The 15862-nt window shown below is 58.0% G+C and overlaps 2 protein-coding genes across 3 annotated transcripts; one reads left to right on the forward strand and one right to left on the reverse strand.

The window, feature by feature from the left end:
* The first annotated feature begins 2012 nt into the window (after positions 1–2012).
* Positions 2013–8530, forward strand: LOC141410393 (transmembrane protein 221-like). Of its 2 annotated transcripts, XM_074064551.1 has the most exons (4): positions 2013–2518; positions 4348–4433; positions 5854–6084; positions 6711–8530. In XM_074064551.1, exons 1-4 carry the CDS (start codon positions 2175–2177, stop codon positions 6764–6766), a joined length of 717 nt encoding a protein of 238 aa, XP_073920652.1. In that variant the 5' UTR covers positions 2013–2174; the 3' UTR covers positions 6767–8530. The 2 variants fall into 2 exon arrangements, with proteins under 2 accessions (XP_073920652.1, XP_020033844.1); XM_020178255.2 differs by having other exon boundaries at positions 5854–8530.
* Positions 8531–12183: 3653 nt separating this feature from the next.
* Positions 12184–15466, reverse strand: LOC141420275 (multivesicular body subunit 12A). The gene is made up of 9 exons (XM_074064505.1): positions 15278–15466; positions 15106–15204; positions 14747–14843; positions 14087–14213; positions 13743–13862; positions 13559–13665; positions 13167–13228; positions 12730–12786; positions 12184–12540 (listed from the first exon to the last, which is right to left on the reverse strand). The coding sequence occupies exons 1-9, from the start codon at positions 15365–15367 to the stop codon at positions 12478–12480; spliced, it is 822 nt and encodes a 273-aa protein (XP_073920606.1). The 5' UTR covers positions 15368–15466; the 3' UTR covers positions 12184–12477.
* Between the last annotated feature and the right edge of the window lie 396 nt (positions 15467–15862).

The following is a 15862-nucleotide window of genomic DNA, read 5'->3' on the forward strand; positions in this document are numbered from 1 at the left end:
AGGGGCCGGATTCTGGGGGGCGGAGCAGGCAGGGTCCCCGAAACCCCGGGCAAGAGGGGACAGGGTCGGAGGAGTCGCAATCCTAACCCTAACCCTAACCCTAACCCAGCGCCTGTCCTCGTGCACCTGCTTTTTAAGAATACCTAGAAATATTGAGACATTGCCCAAAATATTGCATTTGCAAAATTACAGCAATCCTTTACCAGCAGAACTTTATTTTGCAAGGGGTGCGTTTCACTATTTGGTGTCGTGTGTCCTGGGACCCCAGGCCGCCAGCCAGGGCTGCACCGTCCCTGGGGGACCCGTGGATCCCCGCGGAGTACGGTAGACTACAGAAATTAGAAACTCCGGTAGAACCACTCCCCGGCTTGGGACTGCGAGGTTGTCATTTCCGTTCGCTAAGTGACTGTCACCTCCCTTCTCTCAGCCTTCTTGCTTTCTTCAGGGATTCATAAGGCCAGTCCCACCTGGCAAGGTCCTTCCAGAAGCCAGGACCCCGGCTGGCTCTGCTCACTGACCGACCTCTTTGTCTTGGCGCCCCCTGGCGGCAGGATGGGGTGGTGCGTGCTCGGGGGCGGAACCAAACATGCAAATGAGATGTAAATCGCTCATCCTCTGCGGGCCTTCAGAAAGCGACGCGTGTCCATGGGAACTAGCAGCGCTACTCGGGCTGGGAGGCGGGGTCTGAGTAGAGGGGGAAGGGGGCCGGGGACAGCGGAACCAGGGGCCCAGATCTCGCTTCCTATTCTGGTCCATCCCGACTTGGGCCGGGCATCGGGGCTCAGGACAGTGGCGATGCTTCAGCCGTCCCTCACGGGCCTCAATGGGTGCATCTGTGACATGTGTGTGTGACCCATGGTAGTTGTGGCCCCTCCCCACGCCAACCCTAAAACAGCACCGTTAATGACTCTGGGCACTTTATGGAATTGTCCCCCCACTGGGGTCCAGTGAATGCCTCCACCTCCGCACCAGGCTGAGCCCCAGAAAGGCGAGTGCCCTGTCCTGGTCACCACGGGATCGCCCAAGCTGGGGACAAGGTGGGTGGGCCATCGTTATTTGCTAAATAAATAAATCCAAGTATGATGTATCTCGTGTCCCTAACACCTGTAACACGGAGCTGCAGCTCCATCCAAATGAGTCGCTGAGCCCTAGCTACTTCGATTTGCTTTTCTTCTTTTTTTTTTTTTTTTTTGTGAGGCTAGGATTTGAACTGAAGACTTCACGCCTGCCGTGAAACCCTTTTGTACCAATAATGTATGTAATTTTTTAAAAAAGGAAATACACCTGTGCTATGGGGAAAACATGGCACCCGGCTGGGGAAGGGATCAAGAGGACCCAGAGGAAAAAATAACGTTTCCTAAGTGTGGAGGGCAATGCACACAAGAGGAATTATTTAAAACTTTGTTCAAATTGTATATATAAGGCAGATACTGGGGTTTGAACTCAGGGCCTCACGCTTGCCAGGCAGGCAATCGACTCCTTAAGGGACTCTGCCAGCCCTTTTCTGAGTTGAGTATTTTTGAGACAAGGTCTCTTCTGGCACACTATTTGCTCCGGGCTGGTTTGGAACCATGATCCTCCTGATCTCTGCCACCTGAGTAACGGGGATTACAGGTGTGCACCCGGTTTGTTCAAATCTATTTTTAAAAAATACAATAAAACGGGTGCTTAGGATAGCAGGGATATGTGTGTACCGTTGAAACTCAGAACTGTCAGGATCCCTAAACCCAGCCGCAGCATCCACCTCCCCCGCCCCCTATAGAATAACCACCCGGCTCCACGCAGGCCCCGCCCCACCAAGCCCCGCCCAGGCCCAGCCCCTGCGCCAGATCCCGCCCCACCCTTCCACTGGCCCCGCCTCCCAATGCCCCCTCCAACTCTTCCACCGGCCCCGCCCGATCTGCGTCCTCCTCCAGTCCCGTGGAATGCTCCGCCCATCCCAGGCCCCGCCCACTGGCTCCGCCCACATCTCGGCTGGCCACGCTCCTCCGCTGACTCCGCACGGAGCCAGGCCCCCGCCCTGCTGGGGCCCCGCAGCCAGGACAAAACTTGCTGGCGAGTTTTCGCGGAGCTCCAGCGTCGCAGTCGCGGCCCGCACCCCTGCACCCCTCATCCGACCCCGGCACCTCCGGCGCGCCCGCTGTCCCGCTTCCTCCCCGAGCCGCTCGAACCCAATGGCCCCGGCGTACGGCGGCCGTGTGCTGGCCGCGATGACCCTGCTGGGCATCCCGGCGGCCGTGCTGGCCGTGCTGGCCGCGCAGCTGCTGTTCCAGCTGCAGGCGGGGCGCGCAGAGCTGCGGGGACCGCGCGCCGCGGGGCCGGGTGCGGGGCTGGGTGCGGGGCTGGGCGCGGTGCGAGGCGCTGGCCCTGGGCTGCCCGAGGACGCGGCGGGGGCGCTGCTGCCGCTGGCCGCCGCGCTGGCCGCGCTCGCCCTGGTGCTCGGCCTCACCGGCCTGCTGCTCGCCGCCCTCTGCGGACACCTGGGCGCCGAGCTGGCGCGGGGGCCTGGCCCAGGCAGGTAGGAGGACCGGACGCCGCTGCCCAAGGCTCTCCTTCCTCCATAGCTGCTGGAAATCACAGCAGGTGCAATGCCGGCGGAGACCCCTTTGGCAAGCAGGAAACTGGGGCTCAGGAGGTCGGAGGTCAGCTGGCCCATCCCTGCTCAGGAAGCCCGCTCCATCCTCCTCTCTCCTTTTCATTCTTTTTTGCGATGGAATCCAGGCCCCTGCGCGTGCTCCGCAAGAGCGCACCCAGCCTAGCTGGTCCTCACTGTTGTTTTTGGAGGGACTGTGATTTGAACTCAGGGCTTTTCACTTGCAAAAGAGGCTCTCTACCACTTGTCCCACACCTCCAGACCATTTTTGTTCTGGTTAGTTTGGAGATACGGTCTCTCAACTATTTCCCCCCGCTGGCCTTGAACCACCTTCCTCCCAATCTCAGCCTCCCAAGTAGCTGTGATCACAGGTGAAAGTCACCAGTGCCTAGTTTGGTCTTTAACTGCAGCTCAGACAGGGGCGGCTGCTATCTCCAGGCAGCCTGGCTTGGAGGTGACTGCTCTGGATTTGAACCTGGTTGTGGCAGAGCTCTGGGACCTGAGCTTAGGGTGTGGGCACAGGGGCCTGTCCAGGGGCAGGGGCCTGTCCAGGGGCAGTGAGTAACCTTCCTCCACCAAGGACCTGCCTTCCCTGTCACTCGTCTTTCTCTCCAGGGTGCTGCTTAGGGCTGGGGACAGGAAGCACAGGTTCGGGTCCATGTTACAGTGGACTTAGGAGTCGGGAACGTCCACCACTGGGACAGATCCCACTCACCCCGTGGGCGCTGAAGCTGTTCCTCAGTCCCCAAACCTGCTCAGCACGGCAGGGGACTGGGGCTGCCTCTGGGTGTCAGAGACACAGCAGGGACTCCATGGAGCCAGATGTACCTTCTGAGAAGCAAAGAGAACGGGGTGATGGGATGGAGTGGAGAAGAGGTGGTCAGGGAGGCTGAGCTCAGACCTGAGGAGGAAGGGGGTGAAGGGTCTGGGGGACTGTGATCAAGCAGAGATAACCACAAGGGCAGGAATGAGCTTGGCAGGTTAGTGGGGGACTGAAGTGGCTGGTGTGGCTAGAGGGGAGATGAGCGGGATGAAGAAAGGGACTGGGCCATGTTTACCTGTGTAGGAAGGCAGGAAATGAAGGAAGGTGATTGGACTCAGATTTGGAATTATTCCTGCTGGCCACAAACCAAAAACGAGGCGGCTGAGAAGGTGTCTGAGAGTCCAGGAAGGAGAAGGCTTTCATTGTACTTGTGGAAGGGGAGCAGGTTAGAAGCCCTCAGAACCTCCACCATTCACACTAAGCTACCCCAGTTTCTCACCTCCAACACACAGCTGTGGTCTACAAAGTGATAGAAGCCAGCTGTTTATTAAGGACCTGCATTTAGTAGCTGCTTCCTGAGTGCTGGATGTTTGAATGGACTTATGTACATGACCGGTTATGGGGTAGGAGGAGTGGTGGATAGAGGGACAGAGAGACAAATGGATGGATGGGTGGGTGGATGGGCGGATGGGTGGGTGGATGGGTGGATAGATGGATGGATGGATGGGTGGATGGATGGATGGATGGGTGGGTGGATGGGTGGATGGATGGGTGGATGGGTGGATGGATGGGTGGGTGGATGGGTGGGTGGATGGGTGGATGGGTGGATGGATGGATGGATGGTGGATGGGTGGATGGATTCTGGTGGATCTTCCATGGATCACTCATCCAAAGCTGCCCTCCTCTCATGGGGACTGCTCTCCATCTGTCTCCTTATCAGTCCCCCAACATCCCTGCCTTCTGAGCTTTCTTCTTTTTCCCCCCATCCCAGGTCTGACTGGTTTTTCTACGATTGTCGCCTCATCAGACATGTGGCCATGGGGCTGTTCTGCTGTGGGATCTGTGTCTACTTAGCAGGTGTGTGCCTGGGTTGGGGCGTTGGGTACAAGACCCCAGGCTGGGGTGGAAAGCTGTCACAGCAGCTCACTGGGTTATTCTGGGTAACCCCATTTCCCTCTGGGTCCTGGGCTCACTGTCTCTGTGCCTCAGTTTCCTCATTGATACAGTGGGATGGTTACTGTCCCTGCCCCAGACAACTGCTGTGGGATATTTGTTCATAAAAGGCTCTGAGGTGCACAAGCAATTGTCAGCAGATACTTCTAATCGGCTTTGTCCATTGGGGTGAACACAAACTCCCCCGTCGTGGGTGGTTTCACTTTTATTTTATTTCATTTTATTCATTTAATTTTGCTGGTACTGGGCTTTGAACTCAGGGCCTCAGGATTGCTAGGCAGGCGGTCTTCCACCTAAGCCATGGCCCCAGTCCCTTTTTGCTTGTTATTTTTCCGGTGGGATTTTTTTTTTTTTGGCTTGGACCTTGACCCTCCTGCTTTTGCCTCCCGTGTAGCTGGGACGGCAGGTGTGCCCCACCTTGACCAGGTTTTTAATGGTTGAGATGGGGTCTCTCTGCGTGCCCTTCCCCCCAAGCTGGCCTCGAACCCCGATCCTCCTGATCTCTGCCTCCCAAGTGCACTGTTGACGCAATGCCTGCCACCTCAGACTGTTTCGTGGGAGACAATAAGACATTCTCTTCGTAAAAGCAAACACAGGGCAGGGTCACAAGTATCGGCCTCACTAAGGGTGAGACACACTTCTTCCTTCCCCCGGTGGCATCAGTTTTGAGGTTAGGTGACCTCACCTAGCAAGAATTCCCCAGCCCTGCAGCCAACCTCCATTCATTGCCAGCCTGAGCCAAAACAATCATGATGAAAAAATAATTTCAAAAAGGGGAAAGCAACAAGTCTGTGGCTTCGTCCACTAAGTCAGACACGACCCAGTGTGGCATCTTCAGCAGCAGGAGGTGGGAGTCAGAGAAAAGCTTGAAAACAGCCCAGAAAGCGCCATCAGGTCCCGGGGCCTGGGGCTGCTCCCCGCCCCGCCCCGCCCCAAGAAAGCTCCGCCCAGCAAGCCCAGGACTGGCTCTGATAGGCCAGACCGGGCCACGTGACCGCCACCCACTGCCGGGCCACGCCTCCGGCCTGGGGCTCCTCAGAACCTAGATGGAGCCAGAGGGGCCTGTGTGGAAGGCAGGAGGATCCCTTGAGGTCAGGAGTTCAAGGCCCGCCTGGGCCTCGTAGCAAGACCCCCCCCCCCAACTCAGAACCGGTGGCTCCACACTCCCCTTATTCTTAAAATACAACCCACAGCCCTCTCGTGGTCCCACGGTCTCTCTCCTTCCTCCATCCCTCCCCCTACCTGTGCCTCTGCTCGATGGACATGACTATGTCTGTGAGGGACGTTTGCTGATTGCATAACTGAGAGTCACTTCCTTCCCTAGCTCTCTCCATCTACGCCCTGCTGCTTTTCGAGATTGAGACAGGTGCTGCTGCAGCGTCCATCCTTGGCTCAGGTGCCCTGGTTCTGGTGGCTGCGCTGACCCACACTTTGCTCCGGGCTGCACGAGCCACCCGCCGTGGACTGCACGAGCTGTCCCCACCATGCTTTGAGGACGATCCCACCCGCGCTGCTGAGGTCTCCCAGGCTGGCCCCGGGGCTCAGCCCCAGCAGGGTACCCACCACCGGATCCTCTATGCATCCTGCCTGGAGCCTGAGGGTCCCCCTGCGCCCCTGGCCACTGCCAGGGCACCTGCAGCCTTGGGGGGAAGCTGGGAGAGCAGCCTGCCTGCACCCCATATTCCCCAGACACTGTTGGCTGGGTTGGGACTCTGGGATGGGGTCACTCATGAGATGCGTACTGTGCTAGGCCACAGGTCAGGGGCCTCAGGCAAGGACTCCACGCTGGTGTGAGCCCCGGCCTCGGGGTGGACACCTGGTGTGTGGCAGCAAGAAGATGACAGGGTGGAGGCAGGTCCGTGCTCAGCTGCTGCAGGAGGAGGACTGGGTTTTTGACAGTTCACAGCATCCCTGGGTTTTGGATGTAAGATTGCTTCATGGCCCTGCAAAATGGCTGCCAGGGCCCCAGCCTTCACCTCCTCACTAAAAAGGAAAGGCAAAGGCCAGGGCTGGCTCAGTTATCTTCTGGAAGTCTTCCTTGAGGCTTTGGGGCCAGAACACACTCACATGATCAGATCTCAATGCAGGGGAGGCTTGGAAATGAGATGAGTGAGGTGCTTTTATAGATGGGAGAGGAAGGAGGTCAGTGTTGATTCTCTAACGTCTCTATCTATTTCACAGATGAGGAAACCGAGGCCCCACGAGGGGCAGTGACTCACCAGGGGTCCCAATTCTGAGCACCAGACTCAGGATTTGCACTCAGGCCCCGTACAGCCCATGCTGTGGACAGATGGCTCAATCGTGGACTCTCTGATGCCCGCCACTCCGGGAGCTCAGAACCATGGGTGAAGGGCTGGACCCCGACTCTGGGTGGTGGGCTGCGGGCTCCTCTGGTCTGTGTCTCAGTTTCCTTGTCTGTACAATGGGGACAGGAGATGGCCCCAAAGCCTCAGGCTCCCCACGTGAGCCGTTCAGTGACTGCTCAGTGCGAGTCAGTGGCGTCCATGCTGTGACTGACGGGAAAGGACCCGGCTCACAGCCCCGGCTCAGCGTGCAGAAGAACAGAGGACGGGCACCTGCTCTGGTCCTGCCCCTTCCGGTCTTGCAGCACCTGAAGTGAACTTCCCGTGCTCACTCTCTGTGCTCCTCAACCAGCAACGAAACCGCCTCAGCCTGCGGTGGCCACAGTGACCGACGGGACGGGCAGGTGTCGATTCGAAGTCCCCAGACATGTCCCTTGGGGGCCTCGCTGGGACCCCAAGACATGTTCAATACGAATCTCCTTGGGCTGCTCTCAGTGCCACCTGCATCACCAGTGGACAGATGTCCCCAGAGGTCCCTCCCTCAGCAGCCTCTCCCTCCCAGGGCCCTGCAGGGCCTCCAGGATGAGAAGAACAGCAGAGAAAAGTCAGCCACGTCCATGAGTAGGTAAATGAATAAACAAACAATGGAATATTACTCAGCCAGGAAAATGGCTCCGACGCACGGCACAACATGGACAGTGACAGATCCAGACACAAAGGCCATGCACTGTGTGAACCATGGAGAGGAAATGCCAGACAGGAGGTGGAGCAGGGGCTGCAGTGACTGCTGCTGAGGACAGGTCTCCTTTTCGGGGATGGGATGTACTGGGAATCACACCAGGGTAGGGGGGCCTTGCACACAGTGAGTGTGGTAACCCACTGAAGTGTGCACTTTTAATTCTATGTCACATAAATTCCACCTACATTAAAACACAAGGAGGCCCCTTGGGTGCCTGCAGCATCTTAAACGTGCACCCCAGGCGCTCAATGACCTCTAAACCGTCCCCTGGTCCCCACTTGTCCTACTGAGGCCGGCGGGGGCCCCACAGCCCAGCCTGATCCTCCCCTGGGCACCGGCCAGCCAGGGGAGCCACGCAGTCGGCCCCGGCACCTGATCAGGGTTTGGCAGGCAAAGGCACAGCCGTCCAGGAGCCAGCCAGGCTTCAGGTCCTTCTTCATAAGACACCTGCCCACCCACCTGAGCCCAGCTCAGGTCACACTGCTGATGTTCTGCTCTTTTAGGGGTGGTCGTTTTGTCTATCAGAGAACCTTGCTCTTTGGACCCAGTGCCTCCAGAACCTGGGCCCAGGTAAATCTCTTTAGTTTGTACGGTACCTGCTCCAGCATTTTGTTTTAGTTCTGTTCTGCTTCTCTGCTGTGAACTTGACTGACAGGGCACTGGTACAGCACACTTCCGGTGAGCCTGTGTGGGCGGGGCCAGGGATGATTGACATGTGGGACAGCAAGTGAAGGGGAAGACCCGCCCCGAACACTGTCCAACAGGCTGGGTTCTCATGGAGTAAAAGTGGAAGAAGAAGCCGGGTGCCAGTGGCTCAGGCCTGTACTCCCAGCCACTCAGGAGGCAGAGATCACGAGGATCAAAGTTTGAGGCCAGCCCCAGGCAAATATTTTGTGAGACCCTATCACATAAAAGGGCTGGTGCAGTGGCTCAAGTGGTAGAGTGACTGCCTAGCAAGAACGGGGCCCTGAGTTCAAATCCCGGTGCCACCAAATAAATAAATAGTGCCCTGGTAAACAGAGAAGAGTTATTTTGGCTCATGGTTTTGGAGGTTTCAGTCCATGGTCTGAACTCGGTCACTTGGGCACTTGGCTACTTGGTGGCGTTCCTCTGGGTCTGTGGGGAGGCAGCACAGCTGCTCAGCTCCTGGCTGGGAATCAAAGTAGAGAAGTGGGAGGAGTCAGGGTCACTGTCCACTCGACGCCACGCCCCCAATGCCCTAAGCTCCTCCCATCAGGCGCCCCCCCACACACAAAGGTCCTGATACCAGATTACTGATCCCAGATTTGTGTCAGGGCCCAGCTGATGAGTGAAGAGTGACACCGACCAGGAGTCAAGAGTAAAGAGAGCACAAGGGTTATTGGATGCCCAGCAAAGCTCCCGCATGGACCCGAGGGGCTTAGGGAAGCTGAGCCGTGTATGGCCAAGTCTAGGACTGACATGGGCTCCACCTGGCTTAGGCCCCACTATTCTACCTTGAAACTGTAGTTGTGATTGCTTGGCACTGAGTCAGCTTCTCCCTGAACCCGGCCACCTGCCCGACCCCCTCCTTACCGAACAGAATATTTTGAGGTCTGGTCAGCTCATCCTGGCCTTGGGGCCCATCGCCCACACGTTGCAGCTGCATTTTGTTATTTTGGTGAGAAGCCTGTTGTTTCTCATATCTCTTTAGATGTCCACTTCTAAAATGTCTCCCTATCCAAAATGGAGTCATCTCTGTCATTGCTCCCCCTTACAGTCAGTCCCGCCATCTCCCTACAGCCACAGGCTGGGGACCCAGCCATCAGCACCCCAGAGGGACACCCCACATCCAGCATTACCCAAGAGCAGTGAGCCCGTGCCCACCCAGAGACACCTGGGGGAGCCACCAGGACCCAACAGGTGACTCCATGACCAGGCTGCCCTGTTGTAGAAGTGACATTGAACGAAATAAGCCAGACACAGAAGGCTGGGGGGCAGGTTAGTGGGGTGAGTCCCGTGACGTGTGTGACGTGTGGTCAGAAGCTGGTAGAGTGACCCATTGGGTTCTGTCCCCAGGCCTGGCTGGGCTCCCAGGAATGGGTGGTGTCAGGAGGGAGATGGCTCAAAGCACGGGGTTTATTCGGGAATTTCCAGCCAAAGCCGGGACCCACTGCTTAGAGGGAGGGGTCTGGAGGGGAAGTTTTGCTGGGTGGGAAAATTGTTTCCAGGGTTCACAATGGCTAGGGGAAGCTAGAGGAGGTAAGCGGAGCCCCCCCACCCCCCCACTCCCCACGAGGTGACAGCTCCTCTGGACCCCGAGGTGAGAGTGTCATTCCCTTGAGGCCAGGTGTGGCCCTTCCAGGGGATGGTGGGGCGTTTCCAGCAAGCTGCCTGCCATGGTGGGATCCGATCCTAACATGGCCTCCCTTTTGCTCACCCTGACCAGGTGGCTGGGTGGGGAGAGGGAGGATGGCCGATCCAGTTGGAGTGAAGGGCAGCGTGGGTCACCCGGACGCCCTGGAAAGTGATCCGGGGCCGGTTTCGGGGCAACTTGAAGGTGACCGGAGGAAACAAATGGCCTTTGCTTCCAGCCGGATCGGATTCTGCGGCTGGCGCCAGATCGGCCTGGCCAGGTGCTGGCTGCTCCCAATGCTGGCCGGTGCTGTGGCGCCAGAGGCCTGGCTTTTCTGAAGTGGCAGAAGTTCTGTCCCCTTCCAGCTCAGTGGCGCCATTTTGTGGCCATCACTCGTGGGATTTACAAGCTCTTCCATGCCAAGGTTCCCAGTTGCCTGTGTACCGAGGCAACTTTGCCTCCGCTGGCTCTTTAACCCGGGATGCGACCCAACACCACAATGTAGCACCGTGACAGTGTAGCAGTGTGACAGTGTCGCAGTGTGAGTGTAGCAGTGACAGTGTAGCAGTGTGACAGTGTAGCACCGTGACAGTGTAGCACCGTGACATGGTGTAGCAGTGTGACAGTGTAGCAGTGACACAGTGTAACAGTGTGACACAGTGTAACAGTGTGACACAGTGTAGCACTGTGACAGTGTAGCAGTGTGACAGTGTAGCAGTGACAGTGTAGCAGTGACAGTGTAGCAGTGTGAGTGTAGCAGTGTGACAGTGTAGCAATGTGACAGTGTAGCAGTGAGTGTAGCAGTGACAGTGTAGCAGTGTGACAGTGTAGCAGTGACACAGTGTAGCAGTGACAGTGTAGCAGTGACACAGTGTAGCAGTGACACAGTGTAGCAGTGACAGTGTAGCAGTGTGAGTGTAGCAGTGTGACATTGTAGGAGTGAGTGTAGCAGTGACAGTGTAGCAGTGTGACAGTGTAGCAGTGACACAGTATAGCAGTGTGACAGTGTAGCAGTGACACAGTGTAGCACCGTGACAGTGTAGCAGTGTGACAGTGTAGCTGTGACAGTATAGCAGTGTGACAGTGTAGCAGTGTGACAGTGTAGCAGTGTGACAGTGTAGCAGTGACAGTGTAGCAGTGAGACAGTGTAGCAGTGTGACAGTGTAGCAGTGTGACACAGTATAGCAGTGTGACAGTGTAGCAGTGACACAGTGTAGCAGTGTGACAGTGTAGCAGTGTGACACAGTATAGCAGTGTGACAGTGTAGCACCGTGACAGTGTAGCAGTGTGACAGTGTAGCTGTGACAGTACAGCAGTGTGACAGTGTAGCAGTGTGACAGTGTAGCAGTGTGACAGTGTAGCAGTGTGACACAGTATAGCAGTGTGACAGTGTAGCAGTGACACAGTGTAGCAGTGTGACAGTGTAGCAGTGTGACACAGTATAGCAGTGTGACAGTGTAGCACCATGACAGTGTAGCAGTGTGACAGTGTAGCTGTGACAGTATAGCAGTGTGACAGTGTAGCAGTGACAGTGTAGCAGTGACACAGTGTAGCAGTGTGACAGTGTAGCACTGTGTAGCAGTGTGACATTGTAGCAGTGAGTGTAGCAGTGTGACACAGTATAGCAGTTTGACAGTGTAGCAGTGTGACAGTGTAGCAGTTTGACACAACGTAGCACTGTGCACAGTGGCTTCTTTGTGGCTTAGGGAACAGGAGCGGAAAAAGTCTCCCCTTCAGCACAAGCACCATTCCGCCACCAGGATTTTCCATTAGCTGAACCCAAGGACGTGGAGCTGGGACACCAAGAACCACCACGTTTGTAACCCAAATTCACCACCGTTGAGGACAACGCCCAGCGCTGAGACGCTGCCCAGTGTCCATATGCAGCCTGGACCTCCGCAGCTGGAGGTCACCCCACTTACTAAGAGGGCTTTACGCAGCAGGCACCTTGGCGACAGAGGCCACAGGGGCCTAACCCTAACCCTGTACCCCCAGACCCCAGTGATGTCCATGGTTACCTCATAGGACGTCACTGCAGAGAAGAGACACACACGACTCTGGGTTCAAACCCCAGCTGTGACCTCAGCATCCCCTCCCTCAGTTTCCCCATCAGTAAAAATATAAAAGCCTGGAATTCCCGCTGGACTCTTGCTGGGGATGTGGTCACCGTGACAGAAGCAGTAGCTCCTGATGTTACATACTGTTATGTCCACCACCCAGGGCTGACTGGGTGTCCCCGGGGCCTCCCCGCCATGATTTTATGTACGTGGGAACCAGGGCAGGGCCAGGACTCCAGGCAGCAGGACAGGTAGTGTTTATTACCAGAGCTGCCTGCGGCGCCTCTGGGCAGGCAGCAGTTTTGACAGTTGTCACTTGAAGACCCCGGTTCCGGTCCAGCCCCACCCCTGTTCTCAGGCAGCACCCAGGTGAGAGACCCCATCCCACGAGGCCTTGGTGCCCCTCTTCTCTCCTGGCTCCTCTGTCTGCGTGGCTGGGGTCCTGATGGCCGTCCTGTGCCTTGGAGTTTCCGGGATGGGCGAGGCAGGTGACCGAGGCGGGGTGGCCTCGGGCCGTGGTATCTGGCACAGGGCGCTAGGAGACACTGGGGGGCAGCCGGGCAGCCGCCGTCTTCTCCACCACAAAGCCGTAGTTATACTGGGGGGGCAGAGAGCCAGTGAGGGAGGGCTGCGTAGGGAGGCCCATGGGGACATGGCCGGGCGTTTAGGGAAAAGTTGTCCCCAGCCTTAGAGAGCTGGGTGTGCCTGGAGGACAGGGGAGCTTGGGGTTCCTGAGAGGGGGGTGTTCCCAGCACCTTCACCAACCATGCTGTACCCCGACACCCACCTCCTCCTCAATGTCCGCCAGCGACTTGATGGTCAGGTCCCCGAACGCAGAGAAGGCCTGGCAGGCAGGACTAGGTTAGTCTGCACCTGGATCCCACTGGGGACCCCTGTTCCCTTTGCTTTTTCCCTTTTGAGACAGGGTCTTACTGTGTAGCCCCAGTGGGCCTGGAGCTCACCATGCTCCTGCTTGCCTCCTGAGTCTGGCTCCCACTTCCCCATCTTTGAGGAACCCCACTGGCATCTTTGCCTGGACAGACACTCCCCACTTCCCACCTGGCCTCTAGCTACTGGTGTCAGTGGTCCCCCTACCTCCCCTAGGACTGCCTCCCTTGGCCTCTACCCTTCCCCCAGCCCAGGATGCAGGGCCTGCTGGCCAGATGGCTGAACAGACAAGGTGACCAGACAAGGGGACCCAGGTTCTCTGAAGCCCCAACTCACCAGGGGACCACAGCTCTTGCCTTCAAATCGGGGGTGCAGTGTGAAGGGAACCCCATCCATGGCTGGAAGAATCACATCAAGAAAGGGCTGCGGGCAAGGGCTGGACAGCTACCCATTGCCTACCCCACCCAAGGCCCCCCAGTCTCTACAACATCCAGAGCTGGGGTACAGAGCTGAGCACCCCTCAGTGGTGAGTGCCTACAGGTGTGCTTGAGGCCCTGGGTTCCACTCCAGGATCAAAAAAAAAAAAAAACAAAACCAAAAAAACCCAAACAATCAAGAAACAAAACCCGAAGTGCCAGGGGTGGGTTCAGGCCTGGATCCAACCCTTCCAGCACAGGCCTTGGACTAGGCATGCCCTACCTCTGTGCCTCAGTTTACACCCCGCTCACCTGAGATGCCATAGAGACTGGACGCCTCATAGACGGAGTCACTCCTCCGCAGAGTGGACGCCCGCGAGCCCAGCCTGGACAGTGTCCGCTCGGGCAAGCTGCTTTTGCTGGTGGATGGGAGACAGTGACCCTGGTCAGACCTAGCCCCCCTCCTGACCCTCCACCCCGGTCCCCAAGGGCTCACCTGGGCTGGCTGGGAGGGTCCAGCGAGAGGCCCCGCATGTCCTGGCTGAGAGTTCGGGGCTTGGGCACTGGCTTCGGGGTCTTGGCCTTCTTGCACCAAATGGAAAAGCCACCCATGTCCCTGGATGGAAGAGAAGGAACGGTGGCTGCTCCATGAGTGACCTCTGTTTGCATCATCTCACCCCCAACCTAAGCCACAGCCACCTGCTCAGACACCCACCTCCCCACAGGGTGCTACAGCGGTGCCCATTCCAGCACAGAGAAGTGGCGGGGGGACGGGAGGGCTGCAAGGAGGGCCTGAGGGTGGAAGGGCAGGAAAGGGGGTGGGAGGCTGGGCAGCCCTACCCCACTCGCAGGTATCCAGGCACAGTCTTGGTCTTGCCACTCAGCCGGACATCAAACACTGCCGTGTCCGCGGCCCCCAGGGGCATCAGCTTGATGCACATGCGTTTCTTCTTGGACACAGAGGCCTCTGGAAGTTGGGGACAGGGGGGTGAGAGGGGGAAGCGGGTAAGGGTGGGATACCCAAAGGTGGATCTAGGAGGGTGCTCCTCTGGGCGCTGTTTAAGCAGCCATCTGGGCAGTGTTGGGGGTGCCTACATCACAAGTAGTATAGTCACAGGAGGGGACTGCACAAAGCCATTAGAGCCACTGGAGCAGGCTGATCTTTGGAGACAGGAAGGAGCACCCATGGAGCGTCCATCCTGGTCCTCCAAATCTCAAGGCCCCTTGGTCGTCTCCTTTGGGGTTAGCAAAGTCCTGTTCCTTAGCCAAATCCAGCCCTCTGAAGCCAGAAGGGCTTGTACATTTTTAGAGACCACAAACGTCATATGCTGGTCTGTGAGTGACCTGTACATAAAAGCTGCCAATTGCACAAAGGAAAAGGGGTGGCTTGGGTGGCTGAAGCCACCGGGCTGCGGGCCCTAGAGGAGGGGGCATGGGAAGGCAAGCCTGGAGGGAGGGAGGACTGGAGACCCATGTCTCCCCCCACCTCGCGGGTCTTACTGGAGTCCAGGGGGTCGCAGACCGGGACGAAGCCGGACGGGAGAGCGCTCTTGTCCAGCACGACCTGGACGTCCACCACCACGTTCTCCTGCGGGTTCTGAGGGGCGGGGATCAGCCTGGGGGCGGGGCCTCGCGAGCGGACCAGGGAGGGGGCGTGGCTTCACAAGCGGGCTCGGAGGGGCGTGGCCTCGTGAGCCGGCCAGGCGGGAGGGGTGGGGCCTCGAGGGCGGACTGGGTGGGGAATCAGCCGTGGGGGCGTGACCTCGCGGGCGGACCGGTAGGGGATGGGCGTGGCTTCGTGAGCGGGGGCGTGGCCTCGCGAGTGGACAGGGCGGGGGGCAGTGGGGGGTGCCGCTCACCTCCAGGCTGCCCAGCTGGCTCAGGCACAGGAAGTAGCCGGATTTCTGTGCGAAGCTCTTGCCAAAGCTGGCGGGCGCGCCCTCCACGGTGCAGGAGATCTGCGGGGAGGACCCGGTCAGCCCAGGCTGCTGTCGCTGCCCTCTACGACCCGCCCGCCCCGCCGTTCCTCACCGCGCTGAATCCCCTCGGCGGAAGAGCCGAGGCCGAAGACCAAGCCAAGCCGGTGAGAGGCGCCGATTCAGGCCCTGACCCGGGATCCATCCTGGGAACCGAGCGCGGAAGGCAGGGACGTCTCGGATCTTCCCAACAGCCTCCGACGGCCCAATTCGGCAGGAGGCTGACTACAACTCCCAGGAGGCCCTGCGAAGGCGAGCGATGAGCGCCTTGTGCGCATGCGCTTAACTCTGCTGCCCAATCGCGCAAAACTACGGCGCCACACCCCCACGTGTCTCCCAGATAAGCTGACGAACGACGTCTGCGGAAAAAGATCTGGAACTATTTTTGCGCTCAGCAACTTCCGCCAGGAAATCACAGCCCAGCGCTAAGAAACTCGATCTCCGCTAACCAGGACTACATTTCCCAAGATTCCTTGCGGCGCCAGGCTTTTCTTGAGAGGACCTGCATTTTCCCGGAAAATTGGAGCAGAAATGCAAAACCTCTCAATTCTAGTTCTGGGACTTATGCCGAAGGACACCACTGTGGCTATTAATTTTTTTGGCGGTGCTGGGGTTTGAACTCAGGGCCTCGCGCTTGCTA

The sequence above is a fragment of the Castor canadensis genome, unplaced genomic scaffold (assembly GCF_047511655.1).
Source record: "Castor canadensis unplaced genomic scaffold, mCasCan1.hap1v2 HAP1_SCAFFOLD_88, whole genome shotgun sequence".
NCBI classification, from domain to species: domain Eukaryota; kingdom Metazoa; phylum Chordata; class Mammalia; order Rodentia; family Castoridae; genus Castor; species Castor canadensis.

Excerpts from the sequence above, each read along its gene's own strand:
- LOC141410393 (XM_020178255.2), top strand. The coding sequence starts at position 2,175 with ATGGCCCCGGCGTACGGCGGCCGTGTGCTGGCCGCGATGACCCTGCTG. Across the intron at positions 2,519-4,347 it reads CGGGGGCCTGGCCCAGGCAG|GTCTGACTGGTTTTTCTACG; the intron begins GTAGGAGGACCG and ends CCCCCATCCCAG. Across the intron at positions 4,434-5,853 it reads GATCTGTGTCTACTTAGCAG|CTCTCTCCATCTACGCCCTG; the intron begins GTGTGTGCCTGG and ends TTCCTTCCCTAG.
- LOC141420275 (XM_074064505.1), bottom strand. The coding sequence starts at position 15,367 with ATGGATCCCGGGTCAGGGCCTGAATCGGCGCCTCTCACCGGCTTGGCT. Across the intron at positions 15,205-15,277 it reads CGCCGAGGGGATTCAGCGCG|ATCTCCTGCACCGTGGAGGG; the intron begins GTGAGGAACGGC and ends TCCTCCCCGCAG. Across the intron at positions 12,787-13,166 it reads GCAAGAGCTGTGGTCCCCTG|GCCTTCTCTGCGTTCGGGGA; the intron begins GTGAGTTGGGGC and ends CCTGCCTGCCAG.